A 25,543-nucleotide genomic window follows, 5' to 3' on the forward strand; every position below is an offset into this window, starting at 1 on the left:
TGTGCATTCACTATTTATTTTTGCATCAAGTGTTTCTAACGTTATCTTGACCTCGCTTAGCTTCATCAGAAACGCGCTTGCTTTATTTTGGGTATTATTTAGATTGTCTAATTCAATTGATTTTGTTTGTTTGCCTAAACATTTCCTGTAGTTTAATACTAAAGCCATCAACAATATGAAGAAATATTGATGGGGGATTTGTTCAAGAACAACAACAAAATAATAAAAAACATATTGTTTAATCATTCAGATGTCTGAATGAGTTAATCTAATGGCAAAATTACCATTTAAAAACTTTTTGAAGGAACAGACATTATCGATAGTATTCATGTGCTCCTAGCCTCCCCTAGCGGCTAAATGTATCATTGCATCATTGGCATCCAAATCCTGTGGTAAAACGCATATAAAAGAAGTTCACATGAAACAACATGGTAGGTGTCTTTTTTTTTTTTTGTGCCAACCGCGTGGAGGTCATGGACGCTTGAGTGGATGATTCACTCTTACATCAACAACCTTCGCTAACATCATTCAGCATTGCTTCAAAAGCTTTGAATGTTTCCCTTTGTCATCCATGGCCATACAACGAAACGCTGGTGCTTCACTTCTGTTCAATACAATAAACACAGGGGGTCACCCAAAGTGGGAGAAAAATATGTGATTATTTCTTGTGAAAAAACGAAACAACAAACAAGACAAGTCATTTGTGACTCATTTTTATTCCAGAATCAAGTCGGACCATCACAACACATCTGGTTGGTTTCACCTCTGACATTTTTTTTGGGGGGGGGAGTTGATACAACAGTAAAAAAGAAACAACAAATTAATATAAATACAAAACAACACACTTTGAGTTGTTCAACGGTGTTTTAGGGCCACAAAGAGCTCATTTTAATTGATAGGTTGCTTATTTTCAACACAATAAAGTCGATCATGGGACAGAGTAATTTTATTTTTCATTTAAATACGACGATGTCTTAACTGCAAATTTGCAAATATTCTTGTTAGATTAAAACTGTACGCCATTAAAAACTGATTTTTTTGGTTGTAAATTCAAGATGTTTTTAGGATGTGACTTTCCACGTATCAAATACACACAGTGTATTGTATGAACTATCTTTCGCTAATATAAAAACATTTCTTTAGTGACCACGACCCCCAAAGAATTTGCTTGTGATGACGTGCCGATGTTCTCATTTTTTTCCACTTAAAATTGAGGTCTTTGCACTTTTTTTCTCCCCATCTCAGAGTAGCCCTAATGCACACTGTTGTCGATTCCTGCCTCAGAGTCAATGAAGGAAAAAAAAAAAACCATTCTTCTCCCCTTCCTTTCTTCACACTTTTTACTTTCAACTATAGGTAGAATTTTGGACCCATTATGAGGTTATCGTTTAACTGCTCGCATGAGTGATAGCTGCATACTAGGAAGTTTATGTTTGTAAGGAAAGTAGAGCCAAAGGGTTGACAGGGTTTCTTACGTACTGAATATCTTAGATTTTTTTTTCCTATTTCAAAGTTGACCTCTGGTAAACATGAACAAGTGCAAAGAAATATTTATTTTTCTGATTTACAATAACCAAGGCGTTTCTTTTGCTACTTTTTTTTTTCAAATACTCATCATTCAGTACATCACATGGATGGGGTCGCCATGGAGACAAGTTGAGAAGAATCATGGATCACGTCACCAGAATCTATATGGCCCATGCAGTTCCATGTCCTTGAGTTCAAACTCGCCAAGTACCATTATTATTATCCCCTGGCCCCCAAAAACAAGTTACACAACATCCATCACAAAGCTACATAATCTAGTGTATGTACAATGACATGGAAGCCAATTAGGATGAATGTATATCATCTAAGACCAGGTAGTTTTTTTTTTTTTTTTTTTATACAGATTTACTCGACCAACCACCAAGAGCACCAGTACAGAAGCTATAGCATATTTAACTGAGAAGAAAGGCTGAGACTGGTTGTGCTTTGGTTGTTTTATCATTTTAAAATAAAGTGAACAAAAAAAAACAAAACACACGCACACAAATGCTTTTCTGCCAAAATTTCCATTTTGTTTCCATTTGCGCAACCAAAGTCTAGCGTAAGGACAGGTAAGGCATGTATCGTCATCATTTTTGTAGTTTTTATTTGATCACGGTCGTTGGATTCGGCTCTACTCCCACTCACACACAAACTAACACACCCTGGCTCTTGGAGGCACACAATTATGGGGAGACGATGCTTAACTGAGTGAGGTTATGTTGGAACGGCCACCAGGGGGCACCATAACACGACGACCGGCTGGCCTGATGGGGACGTCATCAGGAGTGGGGGGACCTGGAATCCCACAGAGGACGTTGCAGGAAAAATACGTCAGAATTGGATGTGATTTTATCTTAAAATAAGTAGAAGATACAAAGGTTGTAACAAAAAATGTTAATAATGATTGGCAATATAACTCAAGGCGTTCATTGTTTGATACTGTATTTTTGCAATGGTGCACAACTATGTAAACAAAGAACACACCCAAATTGATTCAAAAAATCTGCAGTAATGAAATCAAGCTGAAATTCCTTCCAAGGGACATCACCTTCTTATTGGTATTTTTATCCATGATGCTGAATTATGCTTGTATGTTGAGCAGAGCTGGTGAATTCGAGTCCACAGGAGTAAAAAATCTGCCAAAGTTTGGTTTTCGCCACAGCACGGAAAATTAAATTTAGCCTAAAGTGCTGAACGCAAAGATATTTCATTTTAATTTCAGCATTCGTATTTATTTTTTAAATTAATTCAACTTAAACGACATTGTGAACTCGTCCCATCGTAAGGCTCATTGTCATTTTCTGAGAAAATGAAAATATTTGAAGTGTGCCAAATAAAACGTTTGAGTTCCCAGGTTTACCTGAAAGAGTAAATCCAGATTGGTGCAAGTTCCTGACGGGCTGCTTGGTGGGTGACGTGCGGGCCGAGGCGGATGGGGTGCCGCCGCGTGACACGGAGTATTCCGACACGGGGCCGTCATACATTCCCCTGGGCACCGCCCTCAGGACGGCCAGCTGCACAAAATCAGATCCAAATTCAAGATAAAAAAAGCAAAGCAAGAAGCACAACTGTTTTACATGGCGTGCTGGATTGGCCACGTTTTGACTAGTTTTCCAGTCATCTAGATCCGGGTTTGCATATCGTCCATGAAAAGAACGCACATGAGGAAAAGCCTTCAAGACTGCACAGGGAACCATTTTTATGCCTCCTTATATAAGAAATAGTTTGGCCCCCACCACTTGGATGGTCTTCATAACAGACAAAGATTTGAGTGTTTAGCTATGTTACTTGGACACATGTAGTACAAATAAATGGGAGTTGAGGGATTGAAAGAGTGTAGCAATATGCTCAAATTTACTTACAAAAATTTCAACGCCATATTGAGAACTCCAAACTTTTATATCCTGATGTTTAACCCCTGGGGGAAATTTTTACCTAACTCGGACCTTTTTTTATTTTTTTTGACGAGGAGGAAAAGCTTACCAAAAAAAAAAAAAACCACTAAGAAGCTACAATATCGCATAGATTGTCAAAACGTGACAATTTTCAATATGCCGCGCAAACGGGAGGTTGAGAAATTGAGCCCATGTTAGGCTCATTTACTGCCATTCAAAATTGGAAATAATGTCAATTTTGGACGTATTGAGAACCCGATGTTTTATCATGCATTCCCCCCGATTTTTGCATTAATTCTTTCAACGGCAACTTGCGAACTGGACTCAATAGAAATTTTTGTGTTGACACCTCAAAACCACCGGGTGGCACTAGCGGCAAACATGTGGCATTTGCAAGCCTTTCAGTGACTTCGATGATTGGCTTAGCCTGAACTCCCATAACGCAAAAGTCTACAAAAGCTATAATACTCTAATTATGACATAAAAATTTCAATGTCATAAATATATAAATATACAGCGTAGTTACTTTTGCTATTATCGCATTTTTATGCTATTATCGCACTTTGGGTGATTATAAGGCCAGGCTAGTGAAAAATCTCCTGCCAACCAGGGGTTAAAACGACAGGCTAATTTTTTCATTTCCGCTATACTAACACAATGTCATCAGTAAGCGGAAACGAAGACAAACATTGCCGGCTTTTGCCTCTTTTCACCTGCTTTCTGGCTTTGACACGCTTGTAGGCGTAGTCAGGGAACGGCGAGCAGGGGATGAAGCGGCCCACGCCCGAGGTCACGTGCAGGTCGCCGTCTTCCAGGACCATCTTCCCCTGACAGATGACCACCTGAGGAGCGCCACGCAGCTCCATGCCCTCAAAGATGTTGTACTCGGCGGCCTGGAGTTGAGTGCAAAAGATTACACCATGGATTAGATTGAATTTGAATTTGTACTCTATTCCCTTTCTCTCAAACTCCACTTTACTATTCTCCAACTTTCCAAATTTTATTTTGAGTCGTTTTTATGTTTCTAATCAGCAATTTGGTCAACTCCCTCATTCCACTGCTGCTCCTTCCTGGCCTATTTTGCGCGGTCGTCCAGACCGATGCCAGAACGGAGCAGAACTCCCAGTGGCCGCATGCCAAATGTGATGTCATGACAAATGTGCGCGCATGTGAACTTAATATGATGAGAGGATTATAAACATGGCCGCTCCTGCTTGGCGGGACGTCAAAATATCCATTAGGTTAGATTTATTGTTGCTTGGATCCACTCTGAATTCCCTTTTTGTGCTTTTTAGGACGGTCAAGCTGTGGGAAAGGAACATGTGACATATTACATAAGAGCCAGAGGAGGATGTCATCTACATTAGGAGATTTGCAGATTATTTGTTATGCCAAAAACTGGGCCTGTTGAGTCCTGCCAACTGAACAAAACACATCATGTTGAGTAATTCAAAAGATTGAAATTTTCCCCTACAGTTAAAAAAAATATTAAATGCCGTTTTAAATGAATTTGTGCTTTTTAGTGGTGCTTCCTGTTTCCTATAAGGAGCAGTTCCATGCTAATATTGTGAAAAATTGGATAATTACAATGTATTTTATAAGTGTAAACAAAGTAAATTGTCTGTATTTCCTGCTTTATTATTTTTGTCATTCTGATACTCGTCTTAATTGAAATTTCATCAAATTTTACGGTTTGTTTGGGTCACTCCCATTCATGCAATTTTTACTTTGTTAGGCAAAAAGGAGGATACATGTGATTAAGATAATTTAATATGGCGGAAATCAGTTTACCATCCACCATTTTCTCTCAGAAAAGCCATCTGCCGTGTGATCCATCCCGGCGTAAATCGACTGAAAAATCAATTGAGTTGAAAATAACCCATTTATTGGTCATTTATTGGTTTGTTTTGTACAAGACAACCTCAAAAATTGAGTCCTTCTGTTTGATACGACCCAAAAGTCTGTTCAAATTGCCCTAAATCTTGAGTCAGTCTTTTTTGTGACCCAACATTAGGTCATTTTGAACCCAACAGTACTACAAAGCATCCTCGTATTGTTTAAAACAATCCAGCAGTGTCTCATCATTTTGAATCGGAAACACCGCTACATGGTTGTTATGGTTACCTAAATGTTTTTCCTCGAGACTGGGTGAACATGAATGTACTTTGTGAGTCAGATGAGGATCCTCTGAGACCTCATTTCCGTTCAGAGGAACTCAGAGCTCCCTGGACGCTGGTCAAAAATGTGTTTTCTCGCCTTGCTGCTCACAAGCACACATGCTGGGGCTTATTTTACCGTCATGGTGAATTACCTACCTTTTCGTACATCTACTTTGTATAGTTTTACGCAGCGGAAAAGTAGAAAGTGGTTTCTCCACACACCGAGTTGTGTTTCTTTGCCGTGATGGTTCGGATGGCATCGGTGTCCCAGATGACCAGGTCGGCATCGGAGCCCACGGCGATCCGACCTTTGCGTGGGTAAAGGTTGAGGATCTTCGCAGCGTTGGTGCTGGTAACCGCCACGAACATGTTCTCGTCCATCTTGCCTGTAGTCTATTGGGATGGAAAAAAATTCCTGATATCGAAATGTAAAAGATGAATTTATGGACATGCGTTTCGAAAACCGATATGGCGGCGATATTAAAGTAATTTTTGTTTTGTCATGCATAAACCGCACCGAAGTATATTTAAGCAGAAAGATGGTGCATGGATGGTTCTTGGATTTTTATTTTCATTTAAAACGGTTTTTTTTGCAGCAACTACAGCCTTCAACACAAACTGAACATGCCTGTATGTTTAGAAATGAGCGGTAACAAAATATTTTAACATAACACAGATACATTTGGATTGTTACAATACTGCACCAACGGGACAGTAACGTCCCTGTTCATGTTTATTTTGGAGAGTGCCACCTAGTGGCAAATCAAAACTTTGCTAGGCCTCTCTGGTTTGTCTTTGTTTAGCCAGAAGATTGCCCTCTGGTGGCTAGTAAAAAACCTGCAGATAAGCGTCACTGAAATATAAACGGCAGGGTTCTAAACAGAGACAAAACTAGTGGCTTACAATCCGAAATTTACGATACAAAATCTGAATATCCAGTTGCATGTTGACTCTCCCATTTCTCATATTTTTTCAGATTCAGTTATTTACTGAAAAAAGATGTATCTACTTTTTCGGAAGTCTTTGTTAAACAGCCTAAGATGGTACAAAAGCCATTTTATTAAGTTTACATACTGTATTTTGGGGACAATACATTTTATATATGAGATCGGTGCAATGTATTAAAACCAGAGTTAGATTTCATCGTGTGTTGTGGACTTGTTTAGTCCAGAAAAAAAAAAAAAACAGACGAAACAAAAGTGAAGATGAGGCAAGGGTGTCTGACCACAGCTTTGTCCCAGATGAGGGTCATCCTCTCCTCCACCCCGTTGACGCCCTCCGGGATCTGAGTGAAGTCGTCCTTGCCGATGGCCTTTTGGGACACGCTGAACGTACAGTGAGCGCTGCCGCTCACACTCAAGTCTCCGCTGGCGGACACACAAAAACACACATCTAGAAGACAACTACACACTGTGTCTACGACACGCAAGTGACATTCCGCAGCCGCGCACAAAACCAACGCAATGGCTTTTTTGGAGCTGGAACTATTTCTTGTTCCGCATGACGGGCTAATTCACTTACAAGGTGGTCTGTTGCGTAAGTATCCAAAATGACTCCAACTCGACATGACTTCGAAATTGAGTGGAGACCACATACTGGCATTTATTGCTATTTTACACGAATTCCATTTTTCAATGAGGTTCCATTTAAGCGTAAAAGCTCCAAGTCGAGAGGCATTGTTGTCTTCTGTTTGTCACACAACAGATTTCCTTCAATGAGCATGGCATTCGTTTCGTCGGTTCCTGATGTTTTAAATCGTTCTTCAAGAAATAGAAAGTAATGTGGTAGCCAATAAACAAACGCAAATCAGATTGTTTCCACTTTTGATGGCGGATTTCTCTTTCATTATATTGGTTGAAACACGATGTAGTGTTACCAATCGAGAAAATGCAAAAAGTTCTCGATGTTGTTTTTAAGTCACAGAAAAGTATGGAAAGTATCACCGTGTTTCACTATTTTTGGAGTAATTTCTCTTTTTTTGCAGTTTGAGTGGTAGTTATCAAATGCGTAAGCTAGAAAAGAGCCACAAACAAACTTTTAATGCTACACTTATTTCCCTTTAAAATGATTTATAATACATGGAAGCACCACAAAAATTCTTTTTAAAATGAATTTAAAAGCTTCTTCCCTGACGCCAGAATAGAAACTGGTCCTGTTGTCTTACGTCATCATTAGTGTCCCACATGATGATTTGCTTGTTTTAGTTACCATATTTTTCAGACTACTAGGCGCACTTAAAGCCTTCAAAAATCGACAGTTTCGACAAATTCTGGGAAGTGCCTCCCAGGCCTTATAAGCCATTACACCGTATACAGTATATATGGACTGCAAGATGGCGCGAAAAAAACGATAGCCCCCAATAATTGTCTGTCACTACACCTGCCTCATTTGTAAGGGGAGTGTTTGTAACGCTAAGGCGTACCTGGACAAGAGCGTGTTTAGGTAGTCTGGAGTAGTGGGGTCAGGACTGAGAGGTGGCGACGTGACAAAGGAAGCCGCCTTAGCCCAGTTCTTGCTCCAGTAATGCGTCCCGTCCGTGCCAAGGCTGGCCGCGATTGGCTCACCGAACACAACGTTTCCTAATCGGGAAGCTCTGTTTAAAAAATGCTGGTCAAAAACATAAGGGAAGATTTTTACCTTTTTTGCGGGCCTGCGAGATAATGTCGGCGGCGCTCTTGCTCATGACGCGGGTCACGTAAAGGGGACAGTTGGTTTGGCTGGCGATGGTGATGGCCCGAAACACGGCCTCCGCCTCCAGCTGAAGAAAAAAAAAAACAAAACTGTGTTGAATATGGTTTTCACAGTTTCGCACATAAACGCTAGCACAGCGAATATCATTTGGGGTGGTTTTCATTAAATAGTTTCCAACCAAAAGTATGAGCTTGGAGTTTGAATGCCAGAAACTGCAGTGGTTCAGTTACATTGATTTCCATTTTCTATAGTGCTTGGGCAAGCCACAGTCCATCCCAGCTGATTTAGAATGAAATCTGGAGAAGGGGCAAGATCAGAGCAGCCAATTGGAGGGCAAATAGAGACCATTAACCATTCCCGCTCATATTCAGAGACAGAACTCCACACACGAAGAGCAGAAGCGAAATTTGAACCCCAGTGGTTAAAAGCAATCATTTAAAAAGAAACCTTCAACTCAATCACTTCTTATCGTTATAAGCGATAGATTCCCAGGAGTCCCGCAAATTCCCGCCAGTAGACGAATCGCTGGAGCTGAGGTCATTTAGCTGTTTTCATTTAGCGACAACAAGCAGTTGATTTACGACCTGAATGTCACTAATGCGCATAAAACCTTATGCGTGTAACAAGAACAGCATGAGCGGGGATGAGAGTGAAGCCTGTCTTTATGTGTGGTCATACGGTCAATTGTTTAATCAATGAAGTCACTTTTCAAAACATGGATTAGTAGTAGGTGGCGCTGTGGAGCAGTGGTTAGCGCCTGAGTTCAAATTCACCTCGCTTAGGCCTTCCTGTGTGGAGTTTGCATGTTCTCCCCATGCCTTTGTGGGTTCTCTCCGGGCTTCCTTTCACACTCCGAAAAATATGCGTAACAGGTGTATTGGACATGCTAAATTGTCCTGAGGTGTGATTGGCTGCGTCAATGGTTGTTTGTCTCTGTGTGCCCTGTGATTGGCTGCCAACCGGTTCAGGGTGTACCCCGCCTATTGCCCATAGTCAATAAAAATGCCAATAAAATAATATAATTAAAATATTAAATTAAAAAAAAAATCAATATTCCTGGAAATGTTTATTTTATTGTATTTTTCCTCTATACTGACCTCTTCTGGCCGGCTCAGGACGTGTCCTTCCGGTCCAGTGATTCCCATCTGCAGCATACGGGCCTGCTCCTGTTAAGCCAAGACATAATGTGAATCCTTTTAGAAGCAAAGTGGATCATAAAAACATCCTGAGAAGTCAACCTTGTGGGAATCTGTGTAAAAACGACAAAAAAAAAGAAAGAAAACCTGTCCACTGGATCTCACAGTTGGATTAATTTTTTTGTTTGACTGGTTTACATAAAAATGAACAGTCCAGGTTAGGTTGGGTTTAGGAGCCTTACAGCTCGATTCTCACGGTCATAATGGTAACCGTGGCTTTTAAGTGGATTCATTCATCATGGGGCTAACATTTGTGCTCAAAAATATGATGGCCGCCATCCAGGTCCTTGTTTAGAACCTGATAAGATAAAGTGAGGAATTAGAGCTGAATCAAATCCAGTACAAGCGTTTGTCCAACAAAATTTAAAAAGTACTCCCAGCACACTAGTGAAAGTGTCTTTAGTCAGCATGAGGAGGAGAAGGAAAGAGGACTAACGTGTCCCAGAATTCCGTCTTTAACGTGAACATTTTCAGACTTTGGTCCAAAAAGTTTTAAATGAATGTAGATTGTCGACAATTACAGCATTTGTTTTTACCTCTGCAATGATTTCTCCATTTTCCGCATGGACCTGAGCGATGCCCCCTCTTTCTGCTAAGAAGGTAAACACCTCATAGAGCTGCAACCACAGAAAAGAAAATCACAAAAGACAAATTACAGAAACAAATTGTTGCCTCCTAGTAAATCACAGTCTCCTTTTGATCCAAGGTGGCAGCGACCGCCTACCAGTTATTGCGCACGATGATCCGAAACGACTCACGTGTTGTGCGTTAGTGTGTCTCGACGGTTCTCAAGCCAAATGCATGACACTTGTCGTAAACTTTAAACTGACGGGTAGCCTTGCCTTACAAACATAATTTCTGATCTTGTGAGCTACAAACCTCGCTGTTGCTCATCTGGTAGTAGTCCTTGTAAGCCATGTACACCTGGAAGGAGTTCACTCCTATAAATTTCAAAAGCAAGACAGAGCCGATAAGATGTTAGTCTGGATTTTACATGGTCATTTTAAACGTGAATTTACAAGGGTCTTTGTTGACTAAGGTGATACGGGTATTGACACTGTAACAAAAACAAAAAAGACTCCTTTATTTTTCAGATATTACGAATATAAGGTTCCGTCTCAATAAGCGGGTCTTTTTGGGTAAATTTCTATATATCAGCCACACCCGGTTAAAAGCCGCAGTCTCAATGAAACAGGTTAACTTTGGGGGGATTTTGATTTATAGGGTGCAGTGGGTCATACGGCACACCGGATTATAAAGCGCATCGAGTTATAAGGCAAAAAACAGGCCTACTTTTGGAAATGTCCATTATGTACCTGTTTATTAAGTGCGCCGAGTTACAAAGAACACCAGGTTATACACAGTCTATTTTTGGAAATTTCTAGATCTATGGAGTGGTCTCGGATGAGGCACACAGGGTTATAAATCATGAAGGACAATTGTATGTTCCTAAATTTCCGTATATAAGACAAGTTATGATGCACCAATGCACAGATCTATTTTTGGAAATTTCCATATTTAAGGAGAACCTGCTTATAAGACATGCCAGGTTATAAATAAAAAGGTTGGAGGTATATTGTTGGAGGTACCTTTGTCCTTCATCAGGTTGTCCACCTCCTGCTTGACACTGTCGTTCCAGTGGGTGATGTCCACGTGGAGAGAGTAGTCGCAGCAGGCCTTCTCGTCAGCCCACTGCCTCCACTGCTCATAAGCTTCCATCAGGCTGCTTCCTGCCTCTGGGATCACATGGTCCACTGCACGGGGGACAGGGGAGGCGGGGCATATGACCACAGGGTGATGCCAACATCGGTGTGCTGGTTTTTCTATTTTGCGCTATATCTTGCAGGATCAGCTGTCAGTGAATGTTTTGGCTGCCATCCACCAAACATTGGCACATGTCACCTTTTGTTTTTGTCACTGCGTGAGGGTGGAGTCTAGCGTGGAGCCATCAGCGACGATATTCTTAGTCCATAATCTTTGATCTATCAGGGGTGGGGCTGACGAAAATTCCCATTGGCACGTTCAAAAATTCGGATCAATTCTTCACTTCTGTTTTTTTATCAATGCGGTACAGTATTTGGTATCATAAAATTTCCCACTGCCAATACAAAACATTCTATTATATTATATTATCCATCCATCCATCCATTTTCTATAGCCGATTTTCATGCTCAGCAGGCTTGCTGGGGCCGATCCCAGCTATATTATATGATATGATATATTTGTATGTAGAGTAAGCACACACAAATATATTGTATGTACATATATACATAGAGCGAGAGTAAGACAGACCATGTTTATATAATATAAATACTTTTACAGGAATGCAAACGAACATGGTTTTCACTATAACATTTTTGTCACATTTGACACAATCTAATTTACTCGCGTTGTCTTTCCGAGTTACAGTTGCAGAACAGGGCAACTTCAAACATAGTTTGTTTTTTTTTTCCTTACTCTCTGGTCACAATGACACGTTCTGTTGGTTGGGAAAAACTGTTCACATAACCCACCCGGAGACTGAATGTTTTCACTTACTCTCAGCCCCTCTGAAACCTAATCCTCCACAAATGAATGGGGTGTGGGAATCGTGGCAACAGGGGCATGTCTGTGCGTAGATGAATCTGCCAGCTTTCATAGAAGTTAACGGTATGAATACGACATTACAATCTTGCAGCTGTTGCTTGTGATGGCGCCCTGTCTCTTAGGACACACATACAGTTGATGTGTTTTTGCGGCGCTAACGTGACAGCGAACACACATACTGTAGTGTTTGGTATTTTAATAGAAGCCTCCTGCCCTCCTTCCCGAAGTCCTTCGTATGGACTTTTTCTGGATGGTGGAGATTCATTGGATCTGAATTCCACCTCTTTTACGCTTTAGAGTTTTTAGTTCTTACCGATCATGGTCGTGCCACCGGCGAGGGCCGCCTTGGACCCCTGAGCAAAGTCATCCACGGTGGCGGTCCCACGGTACGGCATCTGGAAATGGGTGTGAATATCGATGCCGCCCGGGATCACCATCTTGCCGTTGGCTTCGATGGTCTTCACCCCGCCGGGGACGATCAGGTTATCGCCGATCTGTCTGCGGAGGTTAGTCGGTGTTTGAAAATCGGGGAGCGAAGAATGAAACGTTCTTCTCGAACTCTCCAAAAGCCCTTTTAACCACACAATTTGCTACAGTAAGGATTTGAAGATGGGAACCGGTGTCGACCAGATTTAGGAGGCATTAAGCAAAGTGGTTTGCAGGGGCTGTAGCAGCTCAATAGTCCTGCACTCATTTGCTTGTTTATTATGCAACACCAGGCTTCCTGTGGAAACCTCCCGCAGACGGGAGTAGGGACCAATAGGACGGTTAAGCTCTTGGAAGTTACCAGGAAGACGACTATATTTGAAAAGATTAAAGGGAAGTTACTCATCAAACGTTCTGACTGGTGAGAAACACTCTCTAGACTGCAATCATTTTTTTCAAGCCTGAAATATTCTATACTTTCCAAAGATCAAAGAGTTCTTAATTTTTTATTTTCTTCAAATGAATTCAACCTGAAATATTTTAACAAGGATTCACACAAGTCTGCAAAGAGATGAAAGCCAAGGGGATAAGAAGACTTACTTGATGAGACCATCCTCCATGTAGATGTCTGCATGGAAGGATTGGTCATCATTCACAATCCGGCCGCCTTTGATGAGAAGCCGGTCACTCTGCAGGGGAAAAAAAATGGGGTCAATTGGATGCAGTTTTTAAGTGACATAACATAACCTACTGTACATACAGTAGATGATTATACAATGAGATCAGTTTGGGGCAAAAACACATCAAAATATCCCATCAAGTGACTTTGTATCATGTATGTGTTGCCATAATGCCAAACAGTCAGAGAAATTCAAGTCTGCTTTTGCGCCCCATGTTGTGGACTGATTCCAGCGTGCAGTTGCCATGGAAACGCATTCACTACAGGGAGGGAGGGCGAATAGAAGGGGGAATGCCTTTTTCTTTGTTGGCGAGAATCAACGGCTGTTGCTGAGTGAACGGCTTGGAAAACAAACGACCACGGTTTAGAAAATGTTGTCAGGTGAATCATTAATACGTGTTATTTATTTTAAGAAGTGTTTGCTGTATTTTGCGACGGAGAATGTAAACAACATTGTGACAAAATGGGAGTCTGACATAGAATATGTGACTTGCTTAGCTGTCTTATTGGACTGTTGAGTATGCTCGCGGTTTGGAGATCATTCCTGTTTGATTAAATCAAAGGGTGGTGAAACCAGATGATTTTCCAAGAGAAGAAAGAACAATTCCACTGAGACTTTGCATCGAACATTTACTTAATTATTTCAGGAAAATATAAGTTCATAAAAGACATTTTATGTTCAGTTTCATTTTTGTAAAAAGATAGATTCTCAGGTTCTACCCAACTTGTGTGCCACCACTCGTTACCTGTCGAGTTACTGATTTATTTTTGCGAACACAACTCTACTATGGTCCTAAAATAGGACACTTTACATTGAATGTTTTCAGTGGACAAATGTTGATTTAGAATTGAGTCTTTTTTGAGAACAGGTTCGACACTTTATGTCGATTATTTTTTGTGGAGATATATTTGTTAATAATTAAATCAATTATTTATTTTTGTGAACAGATTTCGACTGTAATCCCAAAGCAGGACACGTTATGTTTAATATTTTTCTGTGGACAAGTGTATACATATATATATACTTATATTTTTTTAGATCAGGTCTGACACTTATATATAACAATTAAGTTATTTCTTTATGACAACAGATTTCTTCTATGATCCAAAAGAGGACACTTTAGGTTGATTATTTTTTATTTTTTTTGTGGACAAATAAAGTTTGAAAGGGTCGAAAGTTTAATAAATCAGACACTGATGGCATGTTTTAAGTCTTTTTTTTTTTTTTTAACTTTACAACAGAGAAAAATCAGCAAAACTAGTATTTATTGTATTTATTTTTTGCCTTTTGTGGGGCTTTATTTAGATGGTGGTGTCTTTATCTTAGGTTGTGTAAGACAATGGCGAAATTCATGTGCATGCGAATGTCTGCAGTGTGTAACACTTAGAATTTTGTCCCTCTCATGATGAATAAAAAAACGATCTTGTTTGTATTCCAAGAGCTACAATCAATCTGCTGAGTCTTTGTGTACAATATTGATGGAGTACAGTAGTGTGACAGAGAGCCAAGAGTCTTTCCCGGCGACCACACCCTGCAAGCATTACATTATTACACGCGGTCATAGCTGGAACACAACGCGCTTACACATCAGCGCTGTCTCAAAACTGTCGCTCATTACATGCCACACACCATCTCAGCCCTCTACACAACAACCATCTCAATAGTCCACCAATGAGAGTTCATTCAGACAGTATTTTAGGATTGATGTACCATAAAAGGAGAACAGTATGCTATATACTGCCGCCATCCCCTGCAAATAGAAAAAAAACAAACAGGTAATTGACCCACTAAAAATGTTAACTGGCTGTTATAATAAATAACTTATACTGCCATACTAATTTGCAACTCCTTTTAAAACTTTAACCTTAAAAGTAGTGATGGGTAAATGAAGCCTCGTGAAGCTTTTTTGATATGTTTTGCTCTCTAGGTGGCACTCTTGGTTCTAAAAATGAAATTGAACAGTAATGCATTTCCATTGCACTAGATAGACCAATACGTACCACTAGTCAATAAAAAAGACCAAGAGGTACAACTATAAATGTCGTTCCATAAATTAATAATTCAGGTAGGGAAGCCTCAGAACTCGGTTTTAGGTCATTTTATTTCCCATTTAAAATTGCATGGCACTTACTGGCACTTGATTGAAAAAATAGGGCTTCTTTGAATGAAAGTTCATTTGTGATAGGGCACAAAAACGGGAAAAAAAGAAGAGTTTTGTACAACAGTAGTGTTCCACAAGACATATAAAACAATATTTGCATGCGATTTATTATTTTATACATTTATTATTCATCCATTTCTTTTTTATTTTGAGGTTTACTTACTATTTATCTACATCTCAGCCCTCTACACAACAACCATCTCAATAGTCCACCAATGAGAGTTCATTCAGACAGTATTTTAGGATTGATGTACCATAAAAGGAGAACAGTATGCTATATACTGCCGCCATCCCCTGCAAATAGAAAAAAAACAAACAGGTAATTGACCCACTAAAAATGTTAACTGGCTGTTATAATAAATAACTTATACTGCCATACTAATTTGCAACTCCTTTTAAAACTTTAACCTTAAAAGTAGTGATGGGTAAATGAAGCCTCGTGAAGCTTTTTTGATATGTTTTGCTCTCTAGGTGGCACTCTTGGTTCTAAAAATGAAATTGAACAGTAATGCATTTCCATTGCACTAGATAGACCAATACGTACCACTAGTCAATAAAAAAGACCAAGAGGTACAACTATAAATGTCGTTCCATAAATTAATAATTCAGGTAGGGAAGCCTCAGAACTCGGTTTTAGGTCATTTTATTTCCCATTTAAAATTGCATGGCACTTACTGGCACTTGATTGAAAAAATAGGGCTTCTTTGAATGAAAGTTCATTTGTGATAGGGCACAAAAACGGGAAAAAAAGAAGAGTTTTGTACAACAGTAGTGTTCCACAAGACATATAAAACAATATTTGCATGCGATTTATTATTTTATACATTTATTATTCATCCATTTCTTTTTTATTTTGAGGTTTACTTACTATTTATCCACAATTATGGAATTCATCTCCTTTGAGTTTAGTTCTAATTGTATGAATTGTATGAAAAATCTTATTTGTCAAAAGGAATGAGGACCAGTCTCAGACTGACTAATCCTCTTTGGGTTTTCAAAAGAGCTAAAACGCCATTGACTTGAGACTTTCGCTGAGGCAAATTCCTTAGGGCCATTTGGCAGTTGTAGTAAAGGAGGTCACATGACAGGATGCTGAGTACAGTTTGAAAGCAATGAGAGTGAAAAACCGACTGCATGTGTGAAGTCAAACATTCGTCCGACGTGATGTCGTTGATCCTGATCTGCTCCGACCTTCCAGGGTCACGTCCTACTTTGTCACTCCCACTGACTGCATCCTGTTTTACGAGCGGAACCAAAAAAAAAAAAAAATCCCAGTAGGATGATCTAGGCATTTTGGTTATAGCTCTAATAAAGTACATCACTCACATAGAATGCTAATTGGAGTCCTTAGTGGTTCATTCAAGGTTTGTTGCAGATGCCACTTCATAAATTTAGTAGGCTTACGTAAATGCTGAATTGATGGAAAGTCAATTCACACTCAGTAATTTTTGGAAACATTTACGAGACATACATGGGCAAATATGTTCCCATATTTGAAAAGGCGATTGTTGTTTTTTTTTCTCCATTGAGGATTTTTTTCCCCTCTCCTCTTTGCTGTCGGATTTGATCGGCTGGCTACAAACTGGAGCATTTTAGGAGGATTAGCGTAAACACCACGCAAGGCCAGCAAATCTCTTTTAGGTTGTTTTACGCAACAATAACCAACTATAAACATCAAGCGGTTTATTCAGAGATTTACAAAAGAAAAATTATGAAAGTGCTGTAGTATGCATTCCAGGCCAGTAGTTGGCGATGTAAATATTTTTGTCTATTCTATCTGTGGCTTACGTCTTATTTAGATATTCGTAGCACTGAAAAGTTCATATTTTGCAGATGATTAATTTGATTATAAAATTACTGTGCACGTACAAGTCAATGAATATCTCGAAAAAACACCTTTTGCCTTTTGCTGTCGAATGAAAATGACAACCCATGTGCTCAAGGGCTCAGGTAACGCTTAATCATCTGTTTTCTGTGTTTGGTCGTTACCTGTGAGTTGAACACCTGTGATACGATTTTCCGTCGATAATGAGTGGAAAATAACACTAAGCAGCGAACATCGGTGAGTATTGGCGAAGGGAACGGTACTTTTGATCTAATCGGGGTTTGTTCAAGGTCACCAAAACGTTGTGAGAATTTGCCAAATATTTGTCAACAGTTTGAAGATTCTCGCGAGGACATTTTGTACGTGTTTAAAATTAGCTAGTGACAGCAAATATCATCAATCTTGAGAATGCATCCTGATGAGATTGCTACTTATATAAATTGCTAAATAAGTCAAATATGGCTTTAAGAATTGATCACTTTATTAGTAATGTATTATTACTATGCTAGAAAAACAAAACGGATGAATGTTCAATGCTACTCTTAAGGAAGTAGCAGAAAATAGCCCATATTCACCGGTGCCTGGATCATAATACCTGACAGCTAAGTAGAAGGAAAGTACAAAGTTCAGGATACAACAAATAATAATTCATCGCTTGTCAAAAAACACACACACACGCATACGCACAAAGTGCCTAAAATAGCGCACTTCTTTCTCCACAGGAAACTGTCATTTGGTTGCCAGCTACAAAAAAAAGAGAGACAAGAGGATGTTGTTCTCATTCTATGTTCCACTTTCACCAAACTAGAGGGAATTTCATACAGTGCTTTGTAATTGGGAATACAAGGACAACTCCCTGGTTGGACAGGATGTTAATAGGAGTCTCTATGGGGGAGGGCGGGAGGGGGGTAATGGCTGTAATGGCAGTCATGGACCCAACGGGAAGTCTGCAACCATGCTTTTACTTTCTCCTAGTTGCCTAGAGACCAAAATATTTACCCGTAAAGCTGCATTTTGCTCACAGATAAAAAAAATTCAGGTACATTGAAGTGAAGTCTTCTAATAGAAGTGCAGCAGCGCAAACGGGGTGTGTTTAGCGGCCATCTTGAATGCACACCGGTTGCTATGTTGAATCACAACTAGGCAGGCCACGTTGTGTTTTGTTTGCTTTGTGGCAGCGCGCGTGCTGATGGCATGAGCTCTGCTTTAATTTCTTGGCTGGGTTTTTTTTTGGGTGCTCATTCCCAATGGAAGCAGCAGAACGGGCGGGGCGGGGGTTAGCTCAAGAGGGAGCGGGGGTATTACTGTTTGACGTAGGAACGCTTGAAGGGGCTGTTGAAGGAGAAAGGAAGAACCGCACCTAGAAATGGGACAGCCACTTTGGCACAGGCTAACGTGAGGAAACAGCTGGATTAAAATAGTATGGAATAAGGCCGAATTTTTTTTCCATTTTACGGCAAAGCAGATGGTAGCAGCACACATAAAGAAGTATTACTAAGGTGTTGAAAATGGTTAAAAAAAAACGTCGGTTCATTTAAACCTGTTTTGGAGAATTGAGGATTGTGCCAGGTTCAAGTGCAAAGCGTATATAACTAACTACCAATACAAAGTGATGAAAATACTCTTTGACGATGATTAAATCCTTTTATGAAATTTAATCAAAAGTGATGGCTTCGGAGTATCGAGGATTCAAATTGTGCAAGCTTCAATTGTGAAATGTATATGGCTAGATACCAATATACTGTTGAAAATGGCTAGCACTCTTTTGCGATGGTTGAATGGCAAAATGACTAAAAACTCTTAACGCAGCTTTACAAATTCACAACACAATTAGCGCTTTTTCTGAAATTTTTTTTCACAAGATTGTACCATCTAAACATGAAATTTGTACATTGGCGTCAAGAAAGTGTGTTGAAGGAATACATTTACATCCTGAGACAAGCTTTTTATAGGTTGGGGAGGGGCTGAGTTTAGACTGGGTTGTTATGGGGAGTTTTAGCTGCATGTGCATGCACATGCACTCCTAGTGCATATTTTTCCTAAATGAAATGATCTGTCGGGCGTTTGCAAAAAGAATTGTAATAAAAGATGTGCGATACCATTTTTTCAAAAACGATACCTGTATGAGTGCTCAACTCTTGAGTAATCACAGATGCAGATGATGCATAAAATTTCTCCAAAATGCAATGACAAATAATTTGATAGAAAAACCTAAATAGCGGATTCTGTTAATGGCCGTCGTAACGATTACCAATACCTTGAAATAAGATCTGGTATCAGCCCAATAAGATGCTATCTGGTATCTGCACTCGCCACCCTTAGTTGTAACTGCACTTCATATTAAAATGGACAATTATGGGTTATAATAGTCCGTCTTGCTTTCGATTTGTAGCTATTTGCATCAGGGTTTTTTTGTTTTTGTACCCTGTTTTGAATCCTGTTCCTCTGCAGGGTGGTGTCTCATCACGTGAGCCATCACATTAAGGTGAATCAATAACTCGCTGAGTGAACGTGAGTGTTTTTGCATGATCAAGACAGAGGAGATAAAGATGCATTGAAAAAAAAACCATGACCCATGTGCCCCATTTAATTAGACACCATCCTGATGCCAAAGCCCCCGTGTGCAAAAACAAAGGCCTAGCAACACTCCACATCACCGCAACAATGAAACCCGGCCGGCGTGACATTCTCAAGCACACACAAAGAAGGGGAGTTCTGCAGCTGGAGGACCAAGCAGAGGAACTGGCTAGCATTCAACCTCCGCCTTGCAAGCTGTGACACAATCGCTGGCCTTCTTGAAATTCACAATTCAAGCAAGACACTCCTTCCCCTATGCCGCTTTATCCCACTTCATCCCCAAATGGGCGTGTGCCTATCATCAACCCCCACCAGCCCCCACCCTCCCCTCACCATCCGCCTCCCACCTTCCCTTCCTTTCACTCTCTGCTCTGCACCACGCAAGCCTGCAACATCAATGGTCATCTTACGAATAGGAAAATCCACATTGGAATTATGTTTGATTAGTTGCCAAAACTCTTAAAACGTCAAGTGATCGGGCCGTGAGACGAAATAGGCTGAATAATACACTAACATCACTGTGGGGGAGGAAGAAAAAGCTCACAAAAATACGCCGACAATAAATGCCGCATTTATAATCAAGTAAAACGCAAAACAATATTCTGTTTGTAACAGTGGAGAAGAATTAAAAAGGAAATTGCAATCGAGCGTCAAGTAGATGTTCAGTGATCTAATGGGCGAGTGCCTCAACAAAGAGGAGACAGGACAGCTTTAAGAAAACGCCTAATGTAGTGCATGCCAAAGAAAATGTCCTCGCTGCGATGCAAGGGCTAAATGGAATTATAATATGCCTCATAATCACATTGTTTGAACAAAATCGGAGCAGCAAGGTCTAGCCCGACTGCAGAAGCCAACGCTAATGCAGTGATTTATACTAGCCATCAAAGTTCCCACATTCCCTGGAGCGTCGTGAACTACTCACCGTGATCTTGGGGATGTTCTTTTTGCCTTGATAAGACATTCTTGCTTTTTTTTTTCCTTTTCTTTTTTAATCAATAAACTAAAGCCGAGGTGTAAAAACAAAACGATGATTATAATTCCTCTCTTGGACGGATGCTGGATGAGGAATGTTCCGGGAATGACAGTGAAGCCCGATGCGCTCACACACACGCACTCACACACACAAGCTCGCAAAGTGTTGCAGGCGCGTCAATGGTCCAAAGAGAGCACTGAAAAAAACGGCCCCGCCCTCCAATTGGAAAGCGAGCAGTAGCACAAAATTGCCTCTAGGAGACGTTAGAGAACCCTTCAAATCTTCACGCTTCCTTTACACGCCCCGAATTCATCGAATTCATAATATTTTGTGAAATATTTCCTCCCGATTTTAAATTTAAAATTAGATTCTTATTCATTTACATAATAGCATTTTAAATTACATTAAATGCCATCCTTCCATCCATCCATCATCCTCTCAAAATAAGCCATTTATCTATCAAATATTAATAACATTGACGACTTTAGGGGCGAGGTCCACGATTGCAGTATGGACTCCATTATTGCTCCTACTAACATTATTCATTATGCAAAAATCAATATTTAAGGACTGACATACACACACAACCAAAACGTATCTCATTGTACATTTAAAAGGAGGATGAGCATATAAATTGAGATGGAGAAATGTTTTACTTTCTTGTGGACATTGCTGAACTGTTACCTCGGAATTTATATATGCCAATATATTCATGTATATATTTATACTGTGTCTCACCCGTGTTTTGTTTTTTTCCAAATGGAGGAGATGAAATGATGTAGCAGCTGTCACAGGGCCTGTCCAGCACATGACACACCCACATGCACACACATATGCACAGCATGCCCCCTAAATGAAGCCATGTGACTCTATTGTTTGGACCACCTTCTGCCTTCAATGCACTGCACTAGTCCATCATCAGCACTAATACACACTTAATGGCTCGAGCACATGTTCACACCCACACATACTTGAGCTGCTAGTGTATACTTTACATATCCGTACTTATGTTCCCACTTTGACATCAAGTTAAGAACTAGTAGGCTAGTGTTAATATTGCTAACCAGGGTGATTTGGGTTTTTTTGTCACATCAAGGATTTTCTACATAAAGGGTTTTTGATCCTAGTCCTCAAGGGCCAGTGTCATATATGATTATTGCTAATATTTGTCCGTCAATAAGCGAGATAAGAGACAAAGAGCACAACCTGAGTCAAAACCTCTTTTCCATCACGCCTAACTTCACAAAATGTCTGAGTGTACTGTCTTCTATCATTTTGACACTCTTAAATTTAGAGTCGTTGACACATCGCTGACATTACAAGGCAGTATGTCGCCATCCTCAGCATTTTTAATGCTTTCCATGTTAAAAGTCAGCAGCAGGATGACTTATTGCTGAGGAGTACAATGTAAAACATATTACAGCAGTAATAGTAAATAGTGGCTGATGACTGGCAATTGAAAAAAACGTGCTTGCTATACTTAGCAGAGTTATGATCCGTGCATATCTATTCAATCCACTTTTACACACCATGAAGCCATTGTCCTGTCACTCTCGGTCAACACGTGCCTGGTCATCAGTTTTCTGCACTTGAGCAAGCCACGGGAATCAAAGTGTTCTCTGTATTAGTTCCACAAACGTTTTCACTTGAAATTTAGAAATGTAGTTCCACCAAACCCAGACAAATTCAAATGCAGAATGTACTTGTAAATTCCATTTACCGTATACTGTACAAAGAAAGATAATACAAAAGAACTAAAATTATGCTGTTCACAACATGAGGAACACCTACACTATGTAATGATAATTCTGTTTTGCTCATCTCAAAGAAATTGGGAAAACTATTGCAATTAATTGAAAACCGTTACATTACAAAAGTTAAAATTCACTTTTCACCTGCGTTGGGTCCTAAAAATTGAAATGAAGACACAATAGACCAGTGGTTCTCAAATGGGGACACATGTACCCCTGAGGATATGTGAAGACGCTTCAAGGGGTAAGGGTACTGCAGGTTTCAGCAAGTCTAATGAAATGGTTGTTTTCTTTTCAAATTACGAGCAAATGAACTGAAACACGAAGCAACATTGTTGAAAAGTTATAGTGGCTCATTTTCAGAATGCTGTACGCCTCTATTTTGTTAAGTGTTACCCCCAGATGTATTGTCTCCAATAACAACAGACAAAGAAGATATAAAACGGATGATGTTATGCAACCTGTTTTCTAGAGTTGCATGAAAACGCCTAGAGATTAAACATGCTGCTCACCTCATCCTGCAGGTTCTGGAGGCGTTCATTCCCCTTGCTGGATCTCATCCCCTCAGAACCAGAGTCCACATCACCTGGACTCATTGGACGTGGGCTCCTGGAGGCCCTGGGGCCCCTTTTCTGACCCACGCTGAGGGCATTGAAGTCTATGGTTTTGCTGTCGAAGGCGTCACGCACGCTGCAGAACAATCCGCCAAATTTTTGTCGAACCCCATGTTCTTCAGAAGCGGGTCGGGCCAAATACACGGGCAGGTCGTCCTCTGCCTTCCCCTTGTGCTCTGCCATGCTGCAAGCTTCCACTGGTGACACAAGAGGAGGCGGAGGGAGAAACTGGGTGCAGAGAAGGTGTGTGTGCATGTCAGTGTGTGTGTGTGCAGTCAGGAGTGTGATTTGAGGTTTACAATGGGTTTCTTTGTAACTAGCAGAGTTGGGGAATATTTCATAAAAATACATTAATATATGTTCATATGCATGTATATTAGGGGTGTCTGGTTAACATATAAATTGTGATCAATATATTGCAGTCACAGTTAAAGCAATATTTTTTTTAGTTTTAATGGAATTATTCATCTCTAAATTTAGGCTTTGCTTCTGCTGACCAGATACATTTTTATGCGTACGACTTTTTGTGCTCAAGTTGGAGTCGTTGGAGAATAAAGATCAATCACACACGGACGTTAACACAATTGGCTCTCATTTTGTTTGGCATAACATGACAGGCTACTGTTGTTGGTCAGCGTACGTGCATGATTGTTGGTAGACTTCATTTACAGAGCGAGCATCCTCTCTAAGTTGATTCTGAAGGCATCTGGTCGGACAACAACAAGCGGATGTAACTGCCCAATCAGTTTATGCACTGTTGCTAGGCAACAACCAATTAGCACCAGACAGATCCCATTGTTTGTTTTCCCGGAAGTTGAGCTAATAGCAAATGAAGTTCCAGTCAAGGCCCAGTTGGGAAAGACATTAGGAGATGATTGTAAAAGTCAAGGTGGGCTCGTCATACATACAGTTGGAATTAACTCTGGTTGACGTGTGTGTGTGTGTGTGTGTATGTGCGCGAGAGTGTGTGTAGTTGTCCCACTTACCCACTTTTAAAGGTCTCTGTTGCCGTAAGGCCTTTGGTGACGGCTCCTCGAGGACCATGGATTTGCCAAACCAATCACTCCATTACACGTCGTTGCACTTACATGCACTTATCGTTCAGGAGCACCATTAATGTCTTGGGAGTGATTTTTGTTTTACAAACTAGCTGGCCTTTTGCATCCATTTTTAATATCATGATTTTAATCGTTGTCCCATGCTAATCCCAGCACTAAAAGCATCATTAAAACACTGCTGTGTACACTACTGTATTTTGAATGAATGGCTTTTCTGTTAAGGACATCTGATGTTTGCTGAATTGTTTGTTCATAGTCGAAATGTGTCTCCTCAGCTTCATTTTGACCTCCGTGAAAAAAAGTGGAAAGTGCTGATGAGAGTAAGCGTCGTTATGTCTTTGCGTAATAAGCGCCGCGTTTGCCTCGTCACTCGGTTTTCTCTCACGATTTGACACCTGCTGAGTGCAGCTCATCTTTTTGAGGCGTCATCAAGATCGCTATTAGGCAAAGAACTTGGATAGAAAATGCTTTGGACCATTATGACTCAAATTCATTCAATGCTTAGGAAGTATAGTTTGATCCTTTTTAAATAGCTGAATAAGTGTGAAATAAATACAAACTATTATCTATCCGTCCATCCTCTATTGCACAGGTGTCAAACTCAAGGTCAGATCCAGCCCGCTAAATGCTGGTTTCAGTTTTAAATACCAAACTTGAAGGCGTCTTAAAAAAACAACAATTTTTTAGATAACACTAAAAACATGCAAAGTTGTGAAATGAAAAGTGTATCCAGGTCATCAAGTATCACCCACATCAAAAAAGATGGTCAACACTAATCTTGTCAAAAGTTGCCAGTTTGAATAAATGATATTCTCTTGATTAACATTTTTGGTTCACTAAAAAATTCCGTCTGTTTCTTCAGATAATTTCTAAATTAAAAGATGAAAAAGCACTGAATGCACCTGAAAGCATCGGTTTGACTCCTTCCACTTTATTTAATCATCTACATGAATGTAGGAGGGGGTGGGTTCAAATCTTGTAGGAAGACACATTAAAAACAATCTGTGAGGTAAAAACAAAATATTTATATATATTTAAATATACATGACACAATAATTTCAACCACTTTAGGGGACTGGGATTCAAACATGTTATCGTACGGGACTCAGAATGTACAAGCGAAACATAGTGGGAGATGCATTTAAGGCAACCGCTTGTTAGCAAAGTTTGCACAAAAATAGTCTCGGTCATTCCCCGTCAAGTCGTGTGAAGTGAGGCCAGTAGGTGGCGCACATGCACCGCTGATACATATTTAGAATGGTAGCTTAAATATTGCAGAAATTGGGTTGAAATTTTGTGAAAGAATAAAGAGCAGGGGGAGGTTAGTATCCAAAAATAAGGGTAGTTGTTCTATGAAAATGATTAGTTTTGTTTTGATATTGATTTTGTCTATAGGTATTAAAGATTCACATTTAAAACGG

At 40.0% G+C, this 25,543-nt stretch overlaps 1 protein-coding gene across 2 annotated transcripts; it reads right to left on the reverse strand.

Moving 5' to 3' along the window:
• Window positions 1-697: 697 nt before the first annotated feature.
• On the reverse strand, window positions 698-23,247 carry dpysl3 (dihydropyrimidinase like 3). Of its 2 annotated transcripts, none has more exons than XM_088440763.1 (14): window positions 22,963-23,247; window positions 13,084-13,172; window positions 12,371-12,555; window positions 11,061-11,225; window positions 10,351-10,412; window positions 10,008-10,088; window positions 9,373-9,441; window positions 8,222-8,342; window positions 8,007-8,163; window positions 6,810-6,951; window positions 5,807-5,977; window positions 4,139-4,318; window positions 2,891-3,044; window positions 698-2,325 (listed from the first exon to the last, which is right to left on the reverse strand). In XM_088440763.1, the coding sequence occupies exons 1-14, from the start codon at window positions 23,245-23,247 to the stop codon at window positions 2,231-2,233; spliced, it is 1,956 nt and encodes a 651-aa protein (XP_088296889.1). In that variant the 3' UTR covers window positions 698-2,230. The 2 variants fall into 2 exon arrangements, with proteins under 2 accessions (XP_088296889.1, XP_088296890.1); XM_088440764.1 differs by lacking the exon at window positions 22,963-23,247 and adding an exon at window positions 20,649-20,871.
• Between the last annotated feature and the right edge of the window lie 2,296 nt (window positions 23,248-25,543).

The sequence above is a fragment of the Hippichthys cyanospilos genome, chromosome 18 (assembly GCF_059441005.1).
Source record: "Hippichthys cyanospilos isolate Australia breed blue-spotted pipefish chromosome 18, RoL_Hcya_1.0, whole genome shotgun sequence".
Lineage (NCBI taxonomy): Eukaryota > Metazoa > Chordata > Actinopteri > Syngnathiformes > Syngnathidae > Hippichthys > Hippichthys cyanospilos.